The sequence below is a fragment of the Giraffa tippelskirchi genome, chromosome 5, assembly GCF_054371585.1.
Source record: "Giraffa tippelskirchi isolate mGirTip1 chromosome 5, T2T-mGirTip1v1.2.pri, whole genome shotgun sequence".
Classification (NCBI taxonomy): Eukaryota; Metazoa; Chordata; class Mammalia; order Artiodactyla; family Giraffidae; genus Giraffa; species Giraffa tippelskirchi.
Window position 1 is genome coordinate 28,408,712 of NC_137279.1, and position 13,932 is coordinate 28,422,643.

General features: G+C 54.4%; 2 protein-coding genes across 3 annotated transcripts; both read right to left on the reverse strand.

Annotated features, from left to right (window-relative positions):
• Nucleotides 1-99: 99 nt before the first annotated feature.
• On the reverse strand, nucleotides 100-5,439 carry MRPL20 (mitochondrial ribosomal protein L20). Of its 2 annotated transcripts, XR_014053181.1 has the most exons (6): nucleotides 5,293-5,439; nucleotides 5,097-5,207; nucleotides 4,171-4,248; nucleotides 1,764-1,888; nucleotides 783-945; nucleotides 100-608 (listed from the first exon to the last, which is right to left on the reverse strand). XR_014053181.1 is itself a non-coding variant. In XM_081488266.1 (4 exons), the coding sequence occupies exons 1-4, from the start codon at nucleotides 5,377-5,379 to the stop codon at nucleotides 2,401-2,403; spliced, it is 450 nt and encodes a 149-aa protein (XP_081344392.1). In that variant the 5' UTR covers nucleotides 5,380-5,439; the 3' UTR covers nucleotides 2,184-2,400. The 2 variants fall into 2 exon arrangements, 1 of the variants encoding a protein (XP_081344392.1); XM_081488266.1 differs by lacking the exons at nucleotides 100-608; nucleotides 783-945; nucleotides 1,764-1,888 and adding an exon at nucleotides 2,184-2,574.
• Nucleotides 5,440-9,641: 4,202 nt separating this feature from the next.
• Nucleotides 9,642-12,491, reverse strand: ANKRD65 (ankyrin repeat domain 65). The gene is made up of 3 exons (XM_081488265.1): nucleotides 12,244-12,491; nucleotides 11,483-12,017; nucleotides 9,642-10,687 (listed from the first exon to the last, which is right to left on the reverse strand). Exons 1-3 carry the CDS (start codon nucleotides 12,489-12,491, stop codon nucleotides 10,280-10,282), a joined length of 1,191 nt encoding a protein of 396 aa, XP_081344391.1. The 3' UTR covers nucleotides 9,642-10,279.
• Between the last annotated feature and the right edge of the window lie 1,441 nt (nucleotides 12,492-13,932).

The following is a 13,932-nucleotide window of genomic DNA, read 5'->3' on the forward strand; positions in this document are numbered from 1 at the left end:
GCTCTGCTGCCTGTCCGTCAGCGGCGCGACCGACGCCGGAACTCGGCGCGGGTAGGGGAACGGGCTCGTTACCCAGTAGGCCCTGCGGCGCCCTGGAGAGACCGTCGTCTCGATCCCGACCCGGAAATAGTAGTTGCAGGGGCCAGCTCCCGGCGACTTTCCGGGTCTAACCGTTCGGGCGTCCCCGTACGGTCCGCGCAGAAACTCGGGAGCTTGCGAAGTTCCCACCGCAGCCCCAGGCTTCTTAGGGGTCAAGCGGGTGCCGAGGGAGGCTGAAGGGGCCCGCGGGCAGCCCCTGGTAAGCAGAGCCAGGCGAGACGCCCCTTGCCGCTAAGGCCCGCGGGGCGGGGCGGAAGCGGGAGGCGGCTCTCCTTGCGTCTTTCGGGCGGGTGGTGCAGGGCTTGAGTGGAGCTGTCAGACGTCTCCGAGGCTTCCGACCTTAAAGGATGGGCGCACGCGTGGTAAGTTTTCCCAGCCCGGGCCCAGCAGCAACGAGATGCTGTTTCCCTGGTTAATTTGTGGCCGCCGGCACGGTGTTTACTGAGTAGAGGTTTTGTAGTACAGATATTAACGCCAGACTCCCGAAGATCTCGCCTTCAGAATTGAGTCTAGAGAGAAGAGAGATGGTAGCTGGAAACGTTTAATTCGATGTTTCTACAAAGCACAGCAACTTCCAAGAGGCATGAAGCATGAGTTCCCCCGAGGTTGGCAGAAGAGCTAGGCTGCGATGCGGGGGTAGGAGGGCGCGGGCAGCAAGGGAAGGGCTTGGACTTTCGTCTTACCAACAGCGGGGAGCCATCCAGGGGTTTGACCCTCCATTTTCTCATTGGTTGCACCAGGCTCTCTCAGGATTAGTGACTGTTAGCTTCTGGTGGGCGGTGGGGGTGGTGGTGCGGGTATGTGTGCCAGGAACTCCCCACAGTTGTCTGCCACTTCCCCACCTTCCTTTATCGAGATGAACAAAGAGAAGGCAGCTCCTCCATAACAGTGCCTGTTACACAGAACTTCGTCCCCACGCGAGAGAGCTCCCTGTATCCTCCACCCTGTTGTCTTTCAACAAGAGCCGTTTACTGACGAGATATGGAGTCAGGCACTGCATACGGTGTAGCAGAACAGGACTCAGCTGCCTTTCAAAGCTTAGTCTAGTGGCCATCACTGGATATAACGAGGGCTAGAGGAGGCTTCCTCTTAGAAAGCCAGTGCAGTAATTGCAGCCGGAAGAGATACTTGTCCATATGAGGATGGAGGGAAGTGGGCAGACTGTAAAGGTTGCCTGGCAGTGGGTGGCCTGGATTTGATTGGCCCCTTATTGAGTTGGTGGTGGGTGTTATCTGAGGAAGGAGTGACTTCTGGGGGTTGGCTGGCAAAGGATGGTGTTGCACAGGACCCAGTGTGGAAGTTTTGGGGTGAGGGCAGGGAAGTGTAGGAGTCCACAGACAGTGACTACTATGGGGGTCTGAAGAGCTTTCCTAGAGCAGAGGGTGTGAGGGTGAGGTCAGAATCCTGGAGGGTAGTGAGCCCAAGGTGGGGAGAGTGTATGTCATGCAGGGCTGACAGTGTCCCTCGATTGGCGGACTAGGAGATGGTTTTGGTGAGAGCGGTCAGGGAGTGGTGGGGCTGATCAGAGACCCAGTGACAGGAGGCCAGAGCTAGAGGGCTCGGCCGATGAGGCTCCCACAGAGGACCAGAGGAAGGCCCTGTCACTGAGCAGGAGGGGAGACACCTCTGCATGGCTGTGCTCAGAAGAGGTGGACACGGCTGACCTGTGAAGCAACCTCCATCAGCAGAGATTTCTGGGCTTGATTCTGGAACTAATGAAGTCAAGTATTTGGGTGAGGGACCGGAACCCTCACATTAAGGCTTCCCAGGTGATCTGAGGTCACTCCACCTGTGGAGGTTAAGGTGAGCCTGGGATCAGGAGAACCACCCTGCTTGTTGCCACTGCTGGTCTACAGTGAGGGAAACCACCTGCTGCTCAATAGCTGAAGAGTTGAGCCAGGAGTCCCTACTGGAAACCAAAATGGGGTGGGGGGTGAGCACTAGCAAGGCTAGTGTCAGGCCTGGTGCACACCCCCCAGCCTTCAGGAGAATCTAAGGTTCCCAGGGGAAGCCTTGCCCTGGTAGCATCAACACCCAGTCAGGGCCCACCCAAGGCGTTTGTTGATACCAAAGAACTTAACTCATACATCACAGAAGCTTTATTTACACAATCCATGTGAGACTTCTGAACCTGTGCCAATGAGGCAAGACAAGTCCTTTTCTCTCAGGCTTGTAACTAACATGTAAATTAACACCAATGCAAGTCAAACCTACACACTGCTGACAAATAACTTGTAGTCTCTATTTTAGTATTATCATCACAGGGGGATGCTCAAAGGGCTGTTGGTATCAGCATCCCCCTCAGTGGTGCTGTGCCACCCTGGAAAAAATTCCTTCAGGCTCCTTCCCATCCCCCAAGGCAGCAACAAATCCTTCTTCTCGCCTTCTTTTGGACAAAGCAGCCAAAGATTTAAAAGTCTTTGGTTCATAGATGGCTAGATCTGCAAGTACTTTCCTGTTGAGCTCCACCTGGCACTGGGAAGAAAATCATAGTTAAATATTTTAGCATTTCAGTGAAAGATAAAACGACTGAATACAGCTGATCACCCTGTGATTTCAGTCACCAATACATACTGCTTGAGCACCAGTGCGGGAGAGGGCATCGTGAGTCTTGTCCAAGTAGGACAAGTGAGTAGAAGAGAAGGGCGCAGCTCCCAATGCCAGATTCCTGGCCTACGTTATCCCTTTAAGTCAGGTGGGAAGAGGAAACCACAATTCCCATTGTATAAATGGTGAAAAAACGAGACATGGAAAAGGTATGTGAGGCACAGAAGAACAAGGACCAAAACTGGGCATTCTGGGCTTCCCAGGTGGCTCAGTGGTACAAAGAATCTGCCTGCCAATGCAGAAGACATGGGTTTGATTCCTACCCACATGCAGTGGAGCAACTAAGCCTGTGTTGGCCTATTGCCCATGCCCTACAAAAGAAGCCACTGGCATGAGAACCCCACATGCCACAACTAGAGACTAGACCCTGTTCACCACTACTAGAGAATGCCCACACACAGCAACAAAGACCAAGCACAACCAGAAATAAACAGACAAACAAAACTGGGCATTCCTAATTTCCATATGAGAGCCAAAGTAAGTCATCTGTTGAGTAAGATAATAGAAAACCAATGGACAGTGCCTGTGACTCTGAGGTGCAGGAAAAAAGGGGGGGTGGTCTTGTGATATTAAATGCAGCTGTGCAGGAGTGACTCCTATTCTACTACCTGGGACCCCTGTGCAAAGTCCCTCTCCTTTCTGAGCCAGTTTCCCATGAGTAAAACGGAAGTGTCACACCTACACTTGCCCTGAGGATCTCTGTAAAGTGCCAGGCCCACGTGGCACAGGAAGAAGCACACCACCAACTCACCTACTCCCCGAGCTTTTTAAGAAAAAATTTAACTGCATAAGAAAGCAGAGGCAGTAGGGACAGACTTCCTGGTGGTCCACTGGTTAAGTCTCTGCACTTCCACTGCAGGGGGTTCAGGTTTCATCCCTGGTTAGGGTTAGGAATCGAACCCTGGTTGGGGGGAAGTTCCATATGTCATAGGGTGCAGCCAAAAAAGCAGAGGAAATGGCATACTCTCTAGATGCAACAGAGATGCTCTGACACCTGCTTACTCCAACATTCCAAATGTTTCGCTCCATTTAATTATGTTTCAACTTGATCTGCCACCTTGTCATAATTTATTCAACATGAAAAATTTGAAATTAAACTTCAAAGTTAAAGCCAAGTTTTTCTTCTTTTCATTCTTGATGGGGAAACAGCATGATTATGTCTTCATACCACACACCCTATTACTAATTCTGCTACCAGCAGGGCAATGAAAGAGCAAGTGAGGTGAACCCCAGAACCCACCAGAACCCCACCCCAAGAGTGAAAGCAGTGGGCCCCAATGCCACCTCTTAAGTCCTCTGTAATCTTGGATTTCTCTAATATTAATAAAGACACCCCCCCCCAAAAAAAAGAATGAAAACAGTGTTAGGCTGCTAACTTAACTCCACGGTGGAGCCTGGTAGAGCGTGAAAACTGGACGGGTTATGACGTTTAATGTCTCGGCAGGACCACATCCTCGACCATACCTTAATCAAATTGAGGATGAATGCTGGGTATTTCAGACCGTGTTCCTGGGAGGCAGCTGTAATCCGATTAATCCAGAGCTGAAATGAGAAAATGTCGAAGTATTTGAGAACCAGCTGTATGTCACGTCCACACCTCCCAGCAAAGGTTCTGACTGAGCTAAAAAATTTTTTTGTAAAAGCAGATACAAAAGTCAGTGTCCTATTCAGGCTGCAGTGCAAACAACAGTGAGCAAAGCCTGATGCCCTTTGTCCAAATGCCAGCTGTAAAGCTCACATCTCGCACATTAGAGCCAGAATACAAAAATCAGCGAGAGATGCTGGGGCAGACACCGCTCCGGTTGTAGAAAGAATCCATGTGTGGGGACTTCCCTGGTGGTTCGGTGGCTAGGACTCTGCGCTTCCAATGCAGGGGGCTCAGGTTCAACCCCTAGTCAGGGAACTAGATCCCACACGCTGCATCTAAGACCCAATACAGCCAAATGAATAAATACGTGTAAAAAAAAAAAAAAAGAATCCATGTGTGGGAATTACGACAGCCACTGAGACGGGTGCTACCAGGCAAGGACGAAGCGCTCCCGGGTGGAAGCTTCAGGGAGGTGAACAGCCTGGAGGGGAGGAAGCGGGGGCCCCGCAAAGGGCTGGAGTGACGTGGACAGTGGCGTCCGCTCTAGGGGCACCGAGGGGTAGGCACTGAAAGGAAGCTGCGTCGGGAAAGCTGCGAGGGCGGATGGGTGACGAGGGAGCTCTGAGTGCGCAACAGGCTCCGCGCCCACCGCTGACACCCGCACGTCGCGTCCTGCACAGCCGGCCCCCACGGGCTGCGAGCGGACAGGTGCACGGGAGGGTTCGCCGGGTCAGGGCCACCCACAGCAGCAGGGCGCCGCGGGCTCGGGAGGGCAGGGTGAGGCCGAGAGGGCCGCGCTTACCGTCCGCAGGTTCCTTTTCTTCAGACTGCGGGCTCGGGTGCATCGCACGAACGCTCGCGTCACAGCCCTGACGGCCAGCCGGTAGCACCGATTCTTCCTCCCCCGGAAGTGCTGGTTAAGAAACGGGAAAGGAGGCGGTCGGCGGGGCCCGCGCGCGCCGGGCCGGCCAGGGGAGCGGGGCGCGCGGCGCACTCACCCGCGCGTGCGTCAGCACCTCCTGAACCCTCCAGTAGCGGTCGGTGATGCGGTTCCGCAGCCAGAGTGGCGCACTGAGGAAGACCATGACGACCGAACCGCCGTTCACCAAGGCATGTGTAGCTCTTTCGCCGCACCCCTCGAGAGCTTCCGGGTCAATTCCGCCCGCCTCAAGGGAACTTCCGAGTCGTTGCGCGTGCGCTTCGGGCCCGCAGCGCCAACCCGCCTCTGTACGCATGCTCAGGCTCGGGGGCGGGGCGATGGAGGAAAGAGTTGGGGTCCCTCCACCCCGCAGCAGGGTAACAGAGAGTGGTTCCTTCTGCGGAGCTGAGCAGTGCTGCTTTTCACAGGGGGCCAGGGTCTCCATTGGGCCACTGAGCTGCGCACTTTCAAATGATTGGAATGACAGGTTTTATCCCGTGTGTATTTTGTCACTGTTTTACCACAGGCCAATTCAGGAGACGTCGGTTTGTTCCCTGGGTAGGAAAGATCCCCTGGAGAAGGAAATGCAACCCACTCCAGTATTCTTGCCTGGTAAATCCCATGGACAGAGGAGCCTGGCGGGCTACGGTCCATGGGGGTCACAGAGTTGGACCCGACTTAGCAACTGAAGAACAACCACTATATTACCATTATTAGAGAAAATAGTGAAGAGGGGCAAAGTGGGAGTGTGCAATTTCTTAGTAACTTTTCATTTAAATGTAGTTTTCAGTTCTGTTCAGTCGCTCAGTTGTGTCTGACTCTGTGACACCATGGACTGCAGCACACCAGGCTTCCCTGTCCATCACCAGCTCCCAGAGCTTGCTCAAACTCATGTCCATCCAGTAGGTGATGCCATCCAACCATCTCATCCTCTGTCGTCCCCTTCTCCTGCCTTCAATCTTTCCCAGCATCAGGGTCTTTTCCAGTGAGTCAGTTCTTCACATCAGGTGGCCAAAGTATTGGAGTTTCAGCTTCAGCATCATCAGTCCTTCCAATGAATATTCAGGACTGATTTCCTTTAAGATGGACTGGTTAGATCTCCTTGCAGTCCAAGGAGCTCTCAGGAGCCTTCTCCAACACCACAGTTCAAAAGCATCAATTCTTCAGTGCTCAACTTTCTTTATAGTCCAACTCTCACATCCATACATGACTACTGGAAAAACCATAGCTTTGACTAGATGGACCTTTGTCAGCAAAGTAATGTATCTGCTTTTTAATGTGCTGTCTAGGTTGGTCATAACTTTTCTTCCAAGGCGCAAGCGTCTTTTAATTTCATGGCTGCAGTCACCATCTGGAGTGATTTTGGAGCCCAAGAAAATGAACTCTGTCACAGTTTCAATTTTTCCCCATCTATTTGCTGTGAAGTAATGGGACCAGATGACATGATTTTTGTTGTCTGAATGTTAAGTTTTAAGCCAGTTTTTCACTCTCCTCTTTCACCTTCATCAAGAGGCTCTTTAGTTCCTCTTTGCTTTCTGTCATAAGGGTGGTGTCGTCTGCATATCTGAGGTTATTGATATTTCTCTGGGCAATCTTGATTCCGGCTTGTGCTTCATCCAGCCCTGTATTTCACATGATGTCCTCTGCATCTAAGTTAAATAAGCAGGGTGACACTATACAGTGTTGATGTACTCCTTTCCCAATTTGGAAACAGTCCATTGTTCCCTGTCCAGTTCTAACTTACAAACAAGTTGGAAGACTAGTCCCAGAAACTCCCCAATATGCGTTACCCAAATGCACCAATTGTTTACATTTGCTCCATTTTTAATCATTCTCTCTATAATTGTTTGTAAACACATTAGTGGGGTTTTCTTCTGGTCCATTCGAGAGGAAGTAGGAGACAGCTAAATACGTCACGGTATGTTTCCTAAGAACAAGGACATCCTCTTACAAATCACAGCACAATGATCGAAATCAGGAAATTTATCAGTAAAGCAATAATGTTGTCTAGTCTACACTCAGTTCTATCCTAAGTTCTTAACCGTTTTTTCCTCTGTCCAGGATCACACTCTGCATTTTCAGTCTTAATCTGGAATAGTTCCTCAACCTTTCTTTGTCTTTCTTGACCTTGGCATTCTTAAAGAGTACAGGTTAGTTATTTTGCAGAGTGCCTTTCAACCAGAGTTTGTGTGACGTTTCCTCGTGATTAGAATCAGGTTACACATTTTCGGCAGAATACTGCAGAAATTATATTGTGTCCTTGGTATGGGGTATCAGGGGGCCATGATGGCAGCCTGTCCCAACACAGGTAATGTCACCTTTGACCACTCGGTTATTGTTGCCAGGTTTACATTTGAACTAATACTTAGTTTGTAGGGAAATACTTCATGAGTCATCCCAGGCCTTTCTGTAAGCATGTGCAGAGGTGTACTGTGTCATGCATGTGAGAGAGGGAGAATGCAGACTGGTCAACATCTTGGCCAGCACATCAGTTCCAGAGCAAAGACTGCCTAGCAGGGAAGCCTTGTGTTGGGCAGAGATGGCCAGACCCCGGCACCTGTGCTGTGCTCACCCAGCATTGGGGCCACCAGGAGAAGTATGCCTTTAGCTGAAATGCTGCCATAGACTTGAAGCTCCACAAGGTGGCAGGGGGGTGGGGGTGGCGGGGCTTGAATGGATGTGTAGCAGCCTCTTTGTGGCCAGCAGGCTCTAAGACCACTTGTACTCACTCACCTGGGTGTCCATCATTGACTTTATGACTCTTTCCATATTTATTGGCATTCTCTTTAAAGAAGAGCCTTGCCTTGGGGCTCTAGATAGTGTCGGAAGGATGCATCCAGACGGTGGTGGTCCAGTGACAAGGGAAGTGTTGACTCAGCTAGGCAGAGGGTCAGCATGTGCCAGACCCAGTATGGGCAAGGTCAGCAAAAGGCCAGAGTGGTGGGAGCAGAGCCAGTGCAGGTCCAGGGCCAGTGAGCAAGTCAATGGCCAGAGGCCAGAAACCAAGGCTGGTGAGGATGTATGGGCCCTGGAGGTCGAGGAAGGACTCTGATGTTCTGGGTACCACAGGCTTCCTCATAGTATGGTGGCCACAGGGCAGGACCATGCAGCCTGGTCACCTTCTCAGCCCACCCTGGAAGGTCACACAGCATTGCTTTGGCAGTGCTAGGCCACTGGACTAGTCACAAAAGTCTGCTCAAAAGGAGGAGACCCAGACTCCAGCTCTGGATAGGAGGAACAAGGGGATCCCACTGGAAGGAGTACACTCGACAGCCAAGATCACTGGGGTATCAACGAACACCATACACTATGTTTGGTCTACACTCCGTGAAAGGGAGCCCTGCCATAGGATTATAGCTATTGTTCTGAGAAGAGCCCCCCGGGAGTCACAGGTTAAACCAGAAGATTGGTTAGGCTGGGGGCAGGCAAAGCTGACTGTTGCTTGCCTGGATGTGGTGGATGCAGTGGGAGAGGTGAGAGTTAGTCAGGCTGGGGGTGTGCTCTGAGGTTGAGCCCACAGGCTGTGCTGGAGGTTGGTTGTAGGTCCATCCTTCAGCTTTAAAGACCAGCCTGGGACTTCTCTGGTGGTCCAGTGGTTAAGACTCCATGCTTCCACTGCGTGGGGCAGGGGTTCCATCCCTGGTCAGGGAACTAAGATGTTCTAGATCCTACATATCATGCTGTGCAGCCAAAAAAGCACAACCATCCTTGCTTTGATGACTCCAGAAATGTCACTCAAGCCCCACCTTTCCCCTCATCTCATCTCCTGTGCATCTGCTCTCCCACCCACCCCTCCACCTAGCCCAGCATCTCTAGGAGTCATTTTTATGTCTCCCTTTCCCTGGCCCCCCATGTTCAACCATCAGCAAGTCCAGAGGGTGTGCCCACAGCATCACCCCAATTCTGCCTGCTTCTCCCACCTCCACTGCTGTGCTGCCACCATTTCACTGGTCTCCAGGGCTCCCCCTTCCTAGATATGGTTCACTCGGCACTTGCAGGCCTGGAACCAAAGAGACCATGTCACAGGAACACAAACTCTCCAAAGGTTTACATTATCTTGTGAGTAAAATCCAAGTGCTCCCAGGGCTGCCGCACAGAGATGCTACTTTGGCACAACTCTCACTTTTGAAAGACAAAATCTGTCTTCTAGAGATTTTTTTCTAGAAGAATAAGGGCACTGATTTTCTCTGAGGATACAGCGGTGGGCAATCAGAGACAGCTGTCCCTCTATATCTGTTGTACTGAAGAGATGACTGAGTGACAACAGGGAGAGACTAAAGCCTTTGAAAGGCTAAAGGTTTGAGAGGCTAAAGCATTGAAAACAGATTCTTATGCCTTATGTCACCGAAGACAGGAGGCACACCACGCTGCACAGGGACATGGGCAGGAGCACTGGTGTCAATCAGGAGGCAGGAGCAGGGGCCCTGGGAAGGCTCAGGCCTTTATTGGGGTTCCGGCAGGAACAACAGGGCAGGGCAGGGAAACAGTTTGGGATTGGTTTGTGTGATAATCCACTGGGCCTTGGTACACAGAAGCATGTCTGGCCCTGGGTGATTCTGGGCAGGAGGACGTCAGCTGGGCATGTGAGAGAAGGCAGTTCGGGGGTGGGTCAGGTGGCAGGGGAGAGGAGAACAGCTGGCTGTTCATTTGGCCCCATCATTTGTGAGTGGGCGCCAACAGACAAACACTGAATCTAAGGAAACACAAACACTGAATCTAAGAGTGTCGGCGTGCACAGAGGCCACACCAGGGGTGACACACCCATGGTGGACAGACAAAGAGGAGACCATCACGTTTCAGTCAGTTCTGTCATGACTCAGTCTCTCCGCTGCAGAGAGTGGAGAAGGGATGAGCTGCAGGGGTGAGTGGCTCTGGGAGTCAGTGGAGCTGCCCCGGGTTCAGCGACACACTTGTTGCTCAGGCTCCAGCCACTGCCTCTGTATCCTCCAGGAACCTCTGGGCTTTTCCCTGCACCAGCGGAGAGAAGCCTGCGCGCACCCTGAAGGCCGTGGAAGCCCAGAGCCTTTCGTCCTGCTTTGGCCGTGCCACCCCAGGTCCCTGTGCCCCTAGGACTCCTCCTGCTCTCCACAGAGGGCAGGCCACAGGTCCTGGGCCACATCCCCCAACTGTGTCCGCAGGGTGGGGCTGGCCCCTCGGCTCAGCAAGAGCTCTGCGGTGGGACCATGGCCATGCTCCATGGCGAAATGCAGAGGGGTCTTGTGGAGCCAGCCAGCAGCATTGACCTCTGCACCCCTGTCCAGGAGGTGGCCAGTGACCTCTATGTGGCCTCCCCGGGCAGCGTGGTGCAGGGGGGTGAGGCCCAACATGTCCTGAGAATCCACCTCTGCTCCCCAGGCGGCCAGCAGCTGGACGGCAAGCAGATGTCCACCAGCAGCAGCCCTGTGGAGTGCAGAGCGGCCATGCCTGTCCTTGAGGCTTGGGTCCGCCCCGTGCTCAAGCAGCACCTCTATGTCCTGGAAAAGAAGGGGGCAGGGGCTAGGCTGCTGGCTGTGTTAACCATGTAGCATCCAGCTGCCCTTGGCCTCTCCTTTCTTGACACTGCTTCCTTATTTGGTCACCCTGATGCTGGGGAAGATTGAAAGCAAAAGGAGAAGAGGGCAGCAGAGGATGAGATGGTTGGATAGCATCACCAACTCAATGAACATGAACTTGGGCAAACTCCAGGAGATAGTGAGGAACAGGGAGGCCTGGTGTGCTGCAGTCCATGTAGTTGCAAAGAGTCAGATATAACTCAGCGACTGAACAACAACAACAAATGGCACCTATGTGGGCTTTCCAGGTAGCACTGTGGTAAAGAACTTGCATACTAATGCAGGAGACATAAAAGAGATGCCGGTTTGATCCCTGGGTCAGGAAGATCCCCTGGAGGAGGGCATGGCAACCCACTCCAGTATTCTTGCCTGGAGAATCCCACGAACAGAGGAGCCTGGAGAGCTACAGTCCATAGGGTCACAAATAGTAGGACACAACTGAATCAACTTAGCACTCAGGCATGACACCTGCAGACGCTCTACTTGGAGACTGCCACTGACCCCTAATGGTCCTGACTTGCCTGCCCCCCATCCTCCCTGAGGGCTGAAACAGGCTTGTCCCTGGTGCCCAATAAGCATTGGTGCTGCCACCAGGCTCCCTCCTTGGGCTTCCAGGAGCCAATATCCAAGGGCGGGGGTGGGTGGGTGGTGGTGGCGGTTGGTGGATGGCCCCTCTCCGCCACCCGCTCTATCACTCGGAGGCCGGGCCAGGATTACCTGCCGGCGGCCCAGGCCGGCCGCGACGCCGAGCACAGTGGCCCCCACACCGTCCCGGGCGTCCACCGGCGCCCCTTGCGCCAGAAGGAGACGAAGCGCAGTTGCGCGCCCAGCCACAGCAGCCACGAGCAGGACGCCGTCTAGGCGCGCGCCGCCGTTCGCCCCCAGCAGCTCGAGCACCGCCAGCTGGCCTCCGGCGGCCGCCCAGTGCGCCGCCGTCCAGCCGCGCGTGTCTGCCAATGTCGGGCCCGGGTCCGGCGCCGCCAGCAGGTGCCCAACCATCAGCGTGCGGCCCAGAGCGGCGGCCCAGTGCAGCGGCGTGAGGCCAGCCAGGCAGCGTGCATTTGCCGGCGCCCCGCGCCGCAGCAGCAGCTCTGCCACCCGCGACGGCCCGTGCCAGGCGGCTTCGTGCAGCGGTGTGCGCCCCGCGCGGTCTGCGGCTCCGACCCGAGCCCCGCGCTGCAGCAGGAGACGCACCAGCGACACGTGGCCGCGCAACACCGCCAGGTGAAGTGGAGTCCGGCCTGCGCGGTCCCTGTGGGGCAGGCAAGGGCGGTGAGGGCAAGGGCTGGATCGGGAACCGGGCCCCTGCCCCCGGCCCCTGCCCCCTGCTGGGGAAAGAAACTCACACTGTCTACCTTTGCCTAGGAAGGACCTCCTCTACCCGCTGGGAACTGCTGCCTCCCCCTACCACTGAGGGGACAGCAGCCACCACCCCACCAGATACCTGTGACGATACCTGGTCTTGCCCCGGGGCTCACCTCTCCTCCACACTGTTCCCTTGCCGCAGCAGCTGAGTCACCAGGCCTGTGTGACCCTTCCACACAGCCTGCAGCAAGTGCCCCCAGGCCTGTGGGGTGCTGGGCCCCTGTGTCCCAGCTCCCAGAGTCTCCTCAGAGCCCAGATCCAACCACCGCAGTTCCTGCTCCGCCCCTGCTTCTGTCAGGTCCTGGTGGGGCCCAGGCTCTGAGACCCCAGAGTCCATCTGGAAAGAACATGAATCAGGCATGGTTGCTGGAGGCCCAGGCTGACCCCAGCCCAGTCCTCCGGCCGGGGGTCCTCTGTATGCTGCCCTGGCCCAGCCACAGGTCCTTTCATGAAACTCCTTCCAAAGGAGCTGAAGTGGGAGATCTGTTCCAGGAAGGTAGGAAGCTGGAGCTGCAGTCTTGGGGGTGGGGGAGGGCAGGGAAGGGAGGGGACCACTGAGGGCCAGGTGAAGGGCCAGCTCTCCACACTGTTTACCCAGCAACTTAGGGGGAGGCCCTGCCTGCAGGCCACAGCCTGTGTCCCAGCAGCCTTCGGCCCCTGCCAACCACCAGGGCCTCTGACTTGTCCTCCCTCCCAGGAGATAAAGGCCGGGCAGGCAGGAACCTGCCCGTGGACTACAGCTCCTCACAGAGCACAGCCTTTGATGTGCTACGATTTGCCCCCCAGGAGGCACTCACATGCCTTTCCTTGGGTCCCTCCCACTGGCCCTGCCCCCCAGCCCCACTCCTGTCCCTGCTGGCTAAGACCAGGCTGAGTGGACTGGGTGCCAGCAGCTGGAAAAAGCCAGAAAAACAAGGATGTCAGCCCTGTGTGCCCTGTCTGCACAGGATGACCTGGGAAGATGCTGAAAGCAGCAGGGCCAGATGACGGGACACAAGGACACGGGGTGGAGTTGGAAGGGCACCCTGTTGCTGAGGAGAAGCGCCTGTATCCTGGGGACTGGGGGGACTATCCTATCCCTCATCAGAGCCAGGGAAGCTAAAAACTATCTCCTGGTGGCCTCTCTGCAGGCAGAAAGCAGCAAGAGTGGGCTGTGAGGCCTGTCCCCGCAGCCTCTACCACAGCCAGGGCACTGCAGTTTGCTCAGGTGACCACTGGATGTCAGGGCGCCTACACGGAGCTGTCCCCCAGGGGCAGAGGCCTCTGTTGGTCTCAAGCATGCAGGGTCTACAGCTGGAGCTCAGCTGTTTGTTGAATGAGTGAATGAGTGAGTGGAGGACCAGAGGAGAGGGTGGGGCTTAAAAGGAGATGAGACAGAGATCCTTGCTCTCTGAACTCTCTCCACCCAAAGTTTATCATCTGCAACATTTTTTTTTACCCCCAACTTCACTATCAGAAAGATCCCCTGGAGAAGGGAAAGGCTACCGACTCCAGTATCCTGCCCTGGAGGATGCCATGGACTGTATAGTCCATGGGGTCACCAAGAGTCATATGCGACTGAGCGACTTTCACTATCAGAATAAATAGTTACTGTGAGATCTTCCACGTGTGCACCAGTGTAAACAGTTCAATTGCACATATATGGGCAGCAGGGCTTGGCATGCACTGCTGGGGACCTCAGCAGCTTTCCCAGCCAGAGTTGTCTCCACTGATGTTGAAAGCTCAGTTTCTCTGTACACTGGTTCCAAATCGAATCTCAGAGGCAGAGTTTGGGTTGAAGTAGAAAAGGATAACTATATTGC

Bases quoted from the DNA above. Each gene is read 5' to 3' on its own strand.
- MRPL20 (XM_081488266.1), bottom strand. From the start codon at position 5,379: ATGGTCTTCCTCAGTGCGCCACTCTGGCTGCGGAACCGCATCACCGAC. The intron at 5,208-5,292 runs GTGAGTGCGCCG...TTTCTTAACCAG, and splicing joins AGGTGCTGACGCACGCGCGG to CACTTCCGGGGGAGGAAGAA. The intron at 4,249-5,096 runs GTAAGCGCGGCC...TTCTCATTTCAG, and splicing joins AGAAAAGGAACCTGCGGACG to CTCTGGATTAATCGGATTAC.
- ANKRD65 (XM_081488265.1), bottom strand. From the start codon at position 12,491: ATGCCTGATTCATGTTCTTTCCAGATGGACTCTGGGGTCTCAGAGCCT. The intron at 12,018-12,243 runs GTGAGCCCCGGG...CCTGCCCCACAG, and splicing joins GGGAACAGTGTGGAGGAGAG to GGACCGCGCAGGCCGGACTC. The intron at 10,688-11,482 runs GTAATCCTGGCC...CTTCTTTTCCAG, and splicing joins CCGGCCTGGGCCGCCGGCAG to GACATAGAGGTGCTGCTTGA.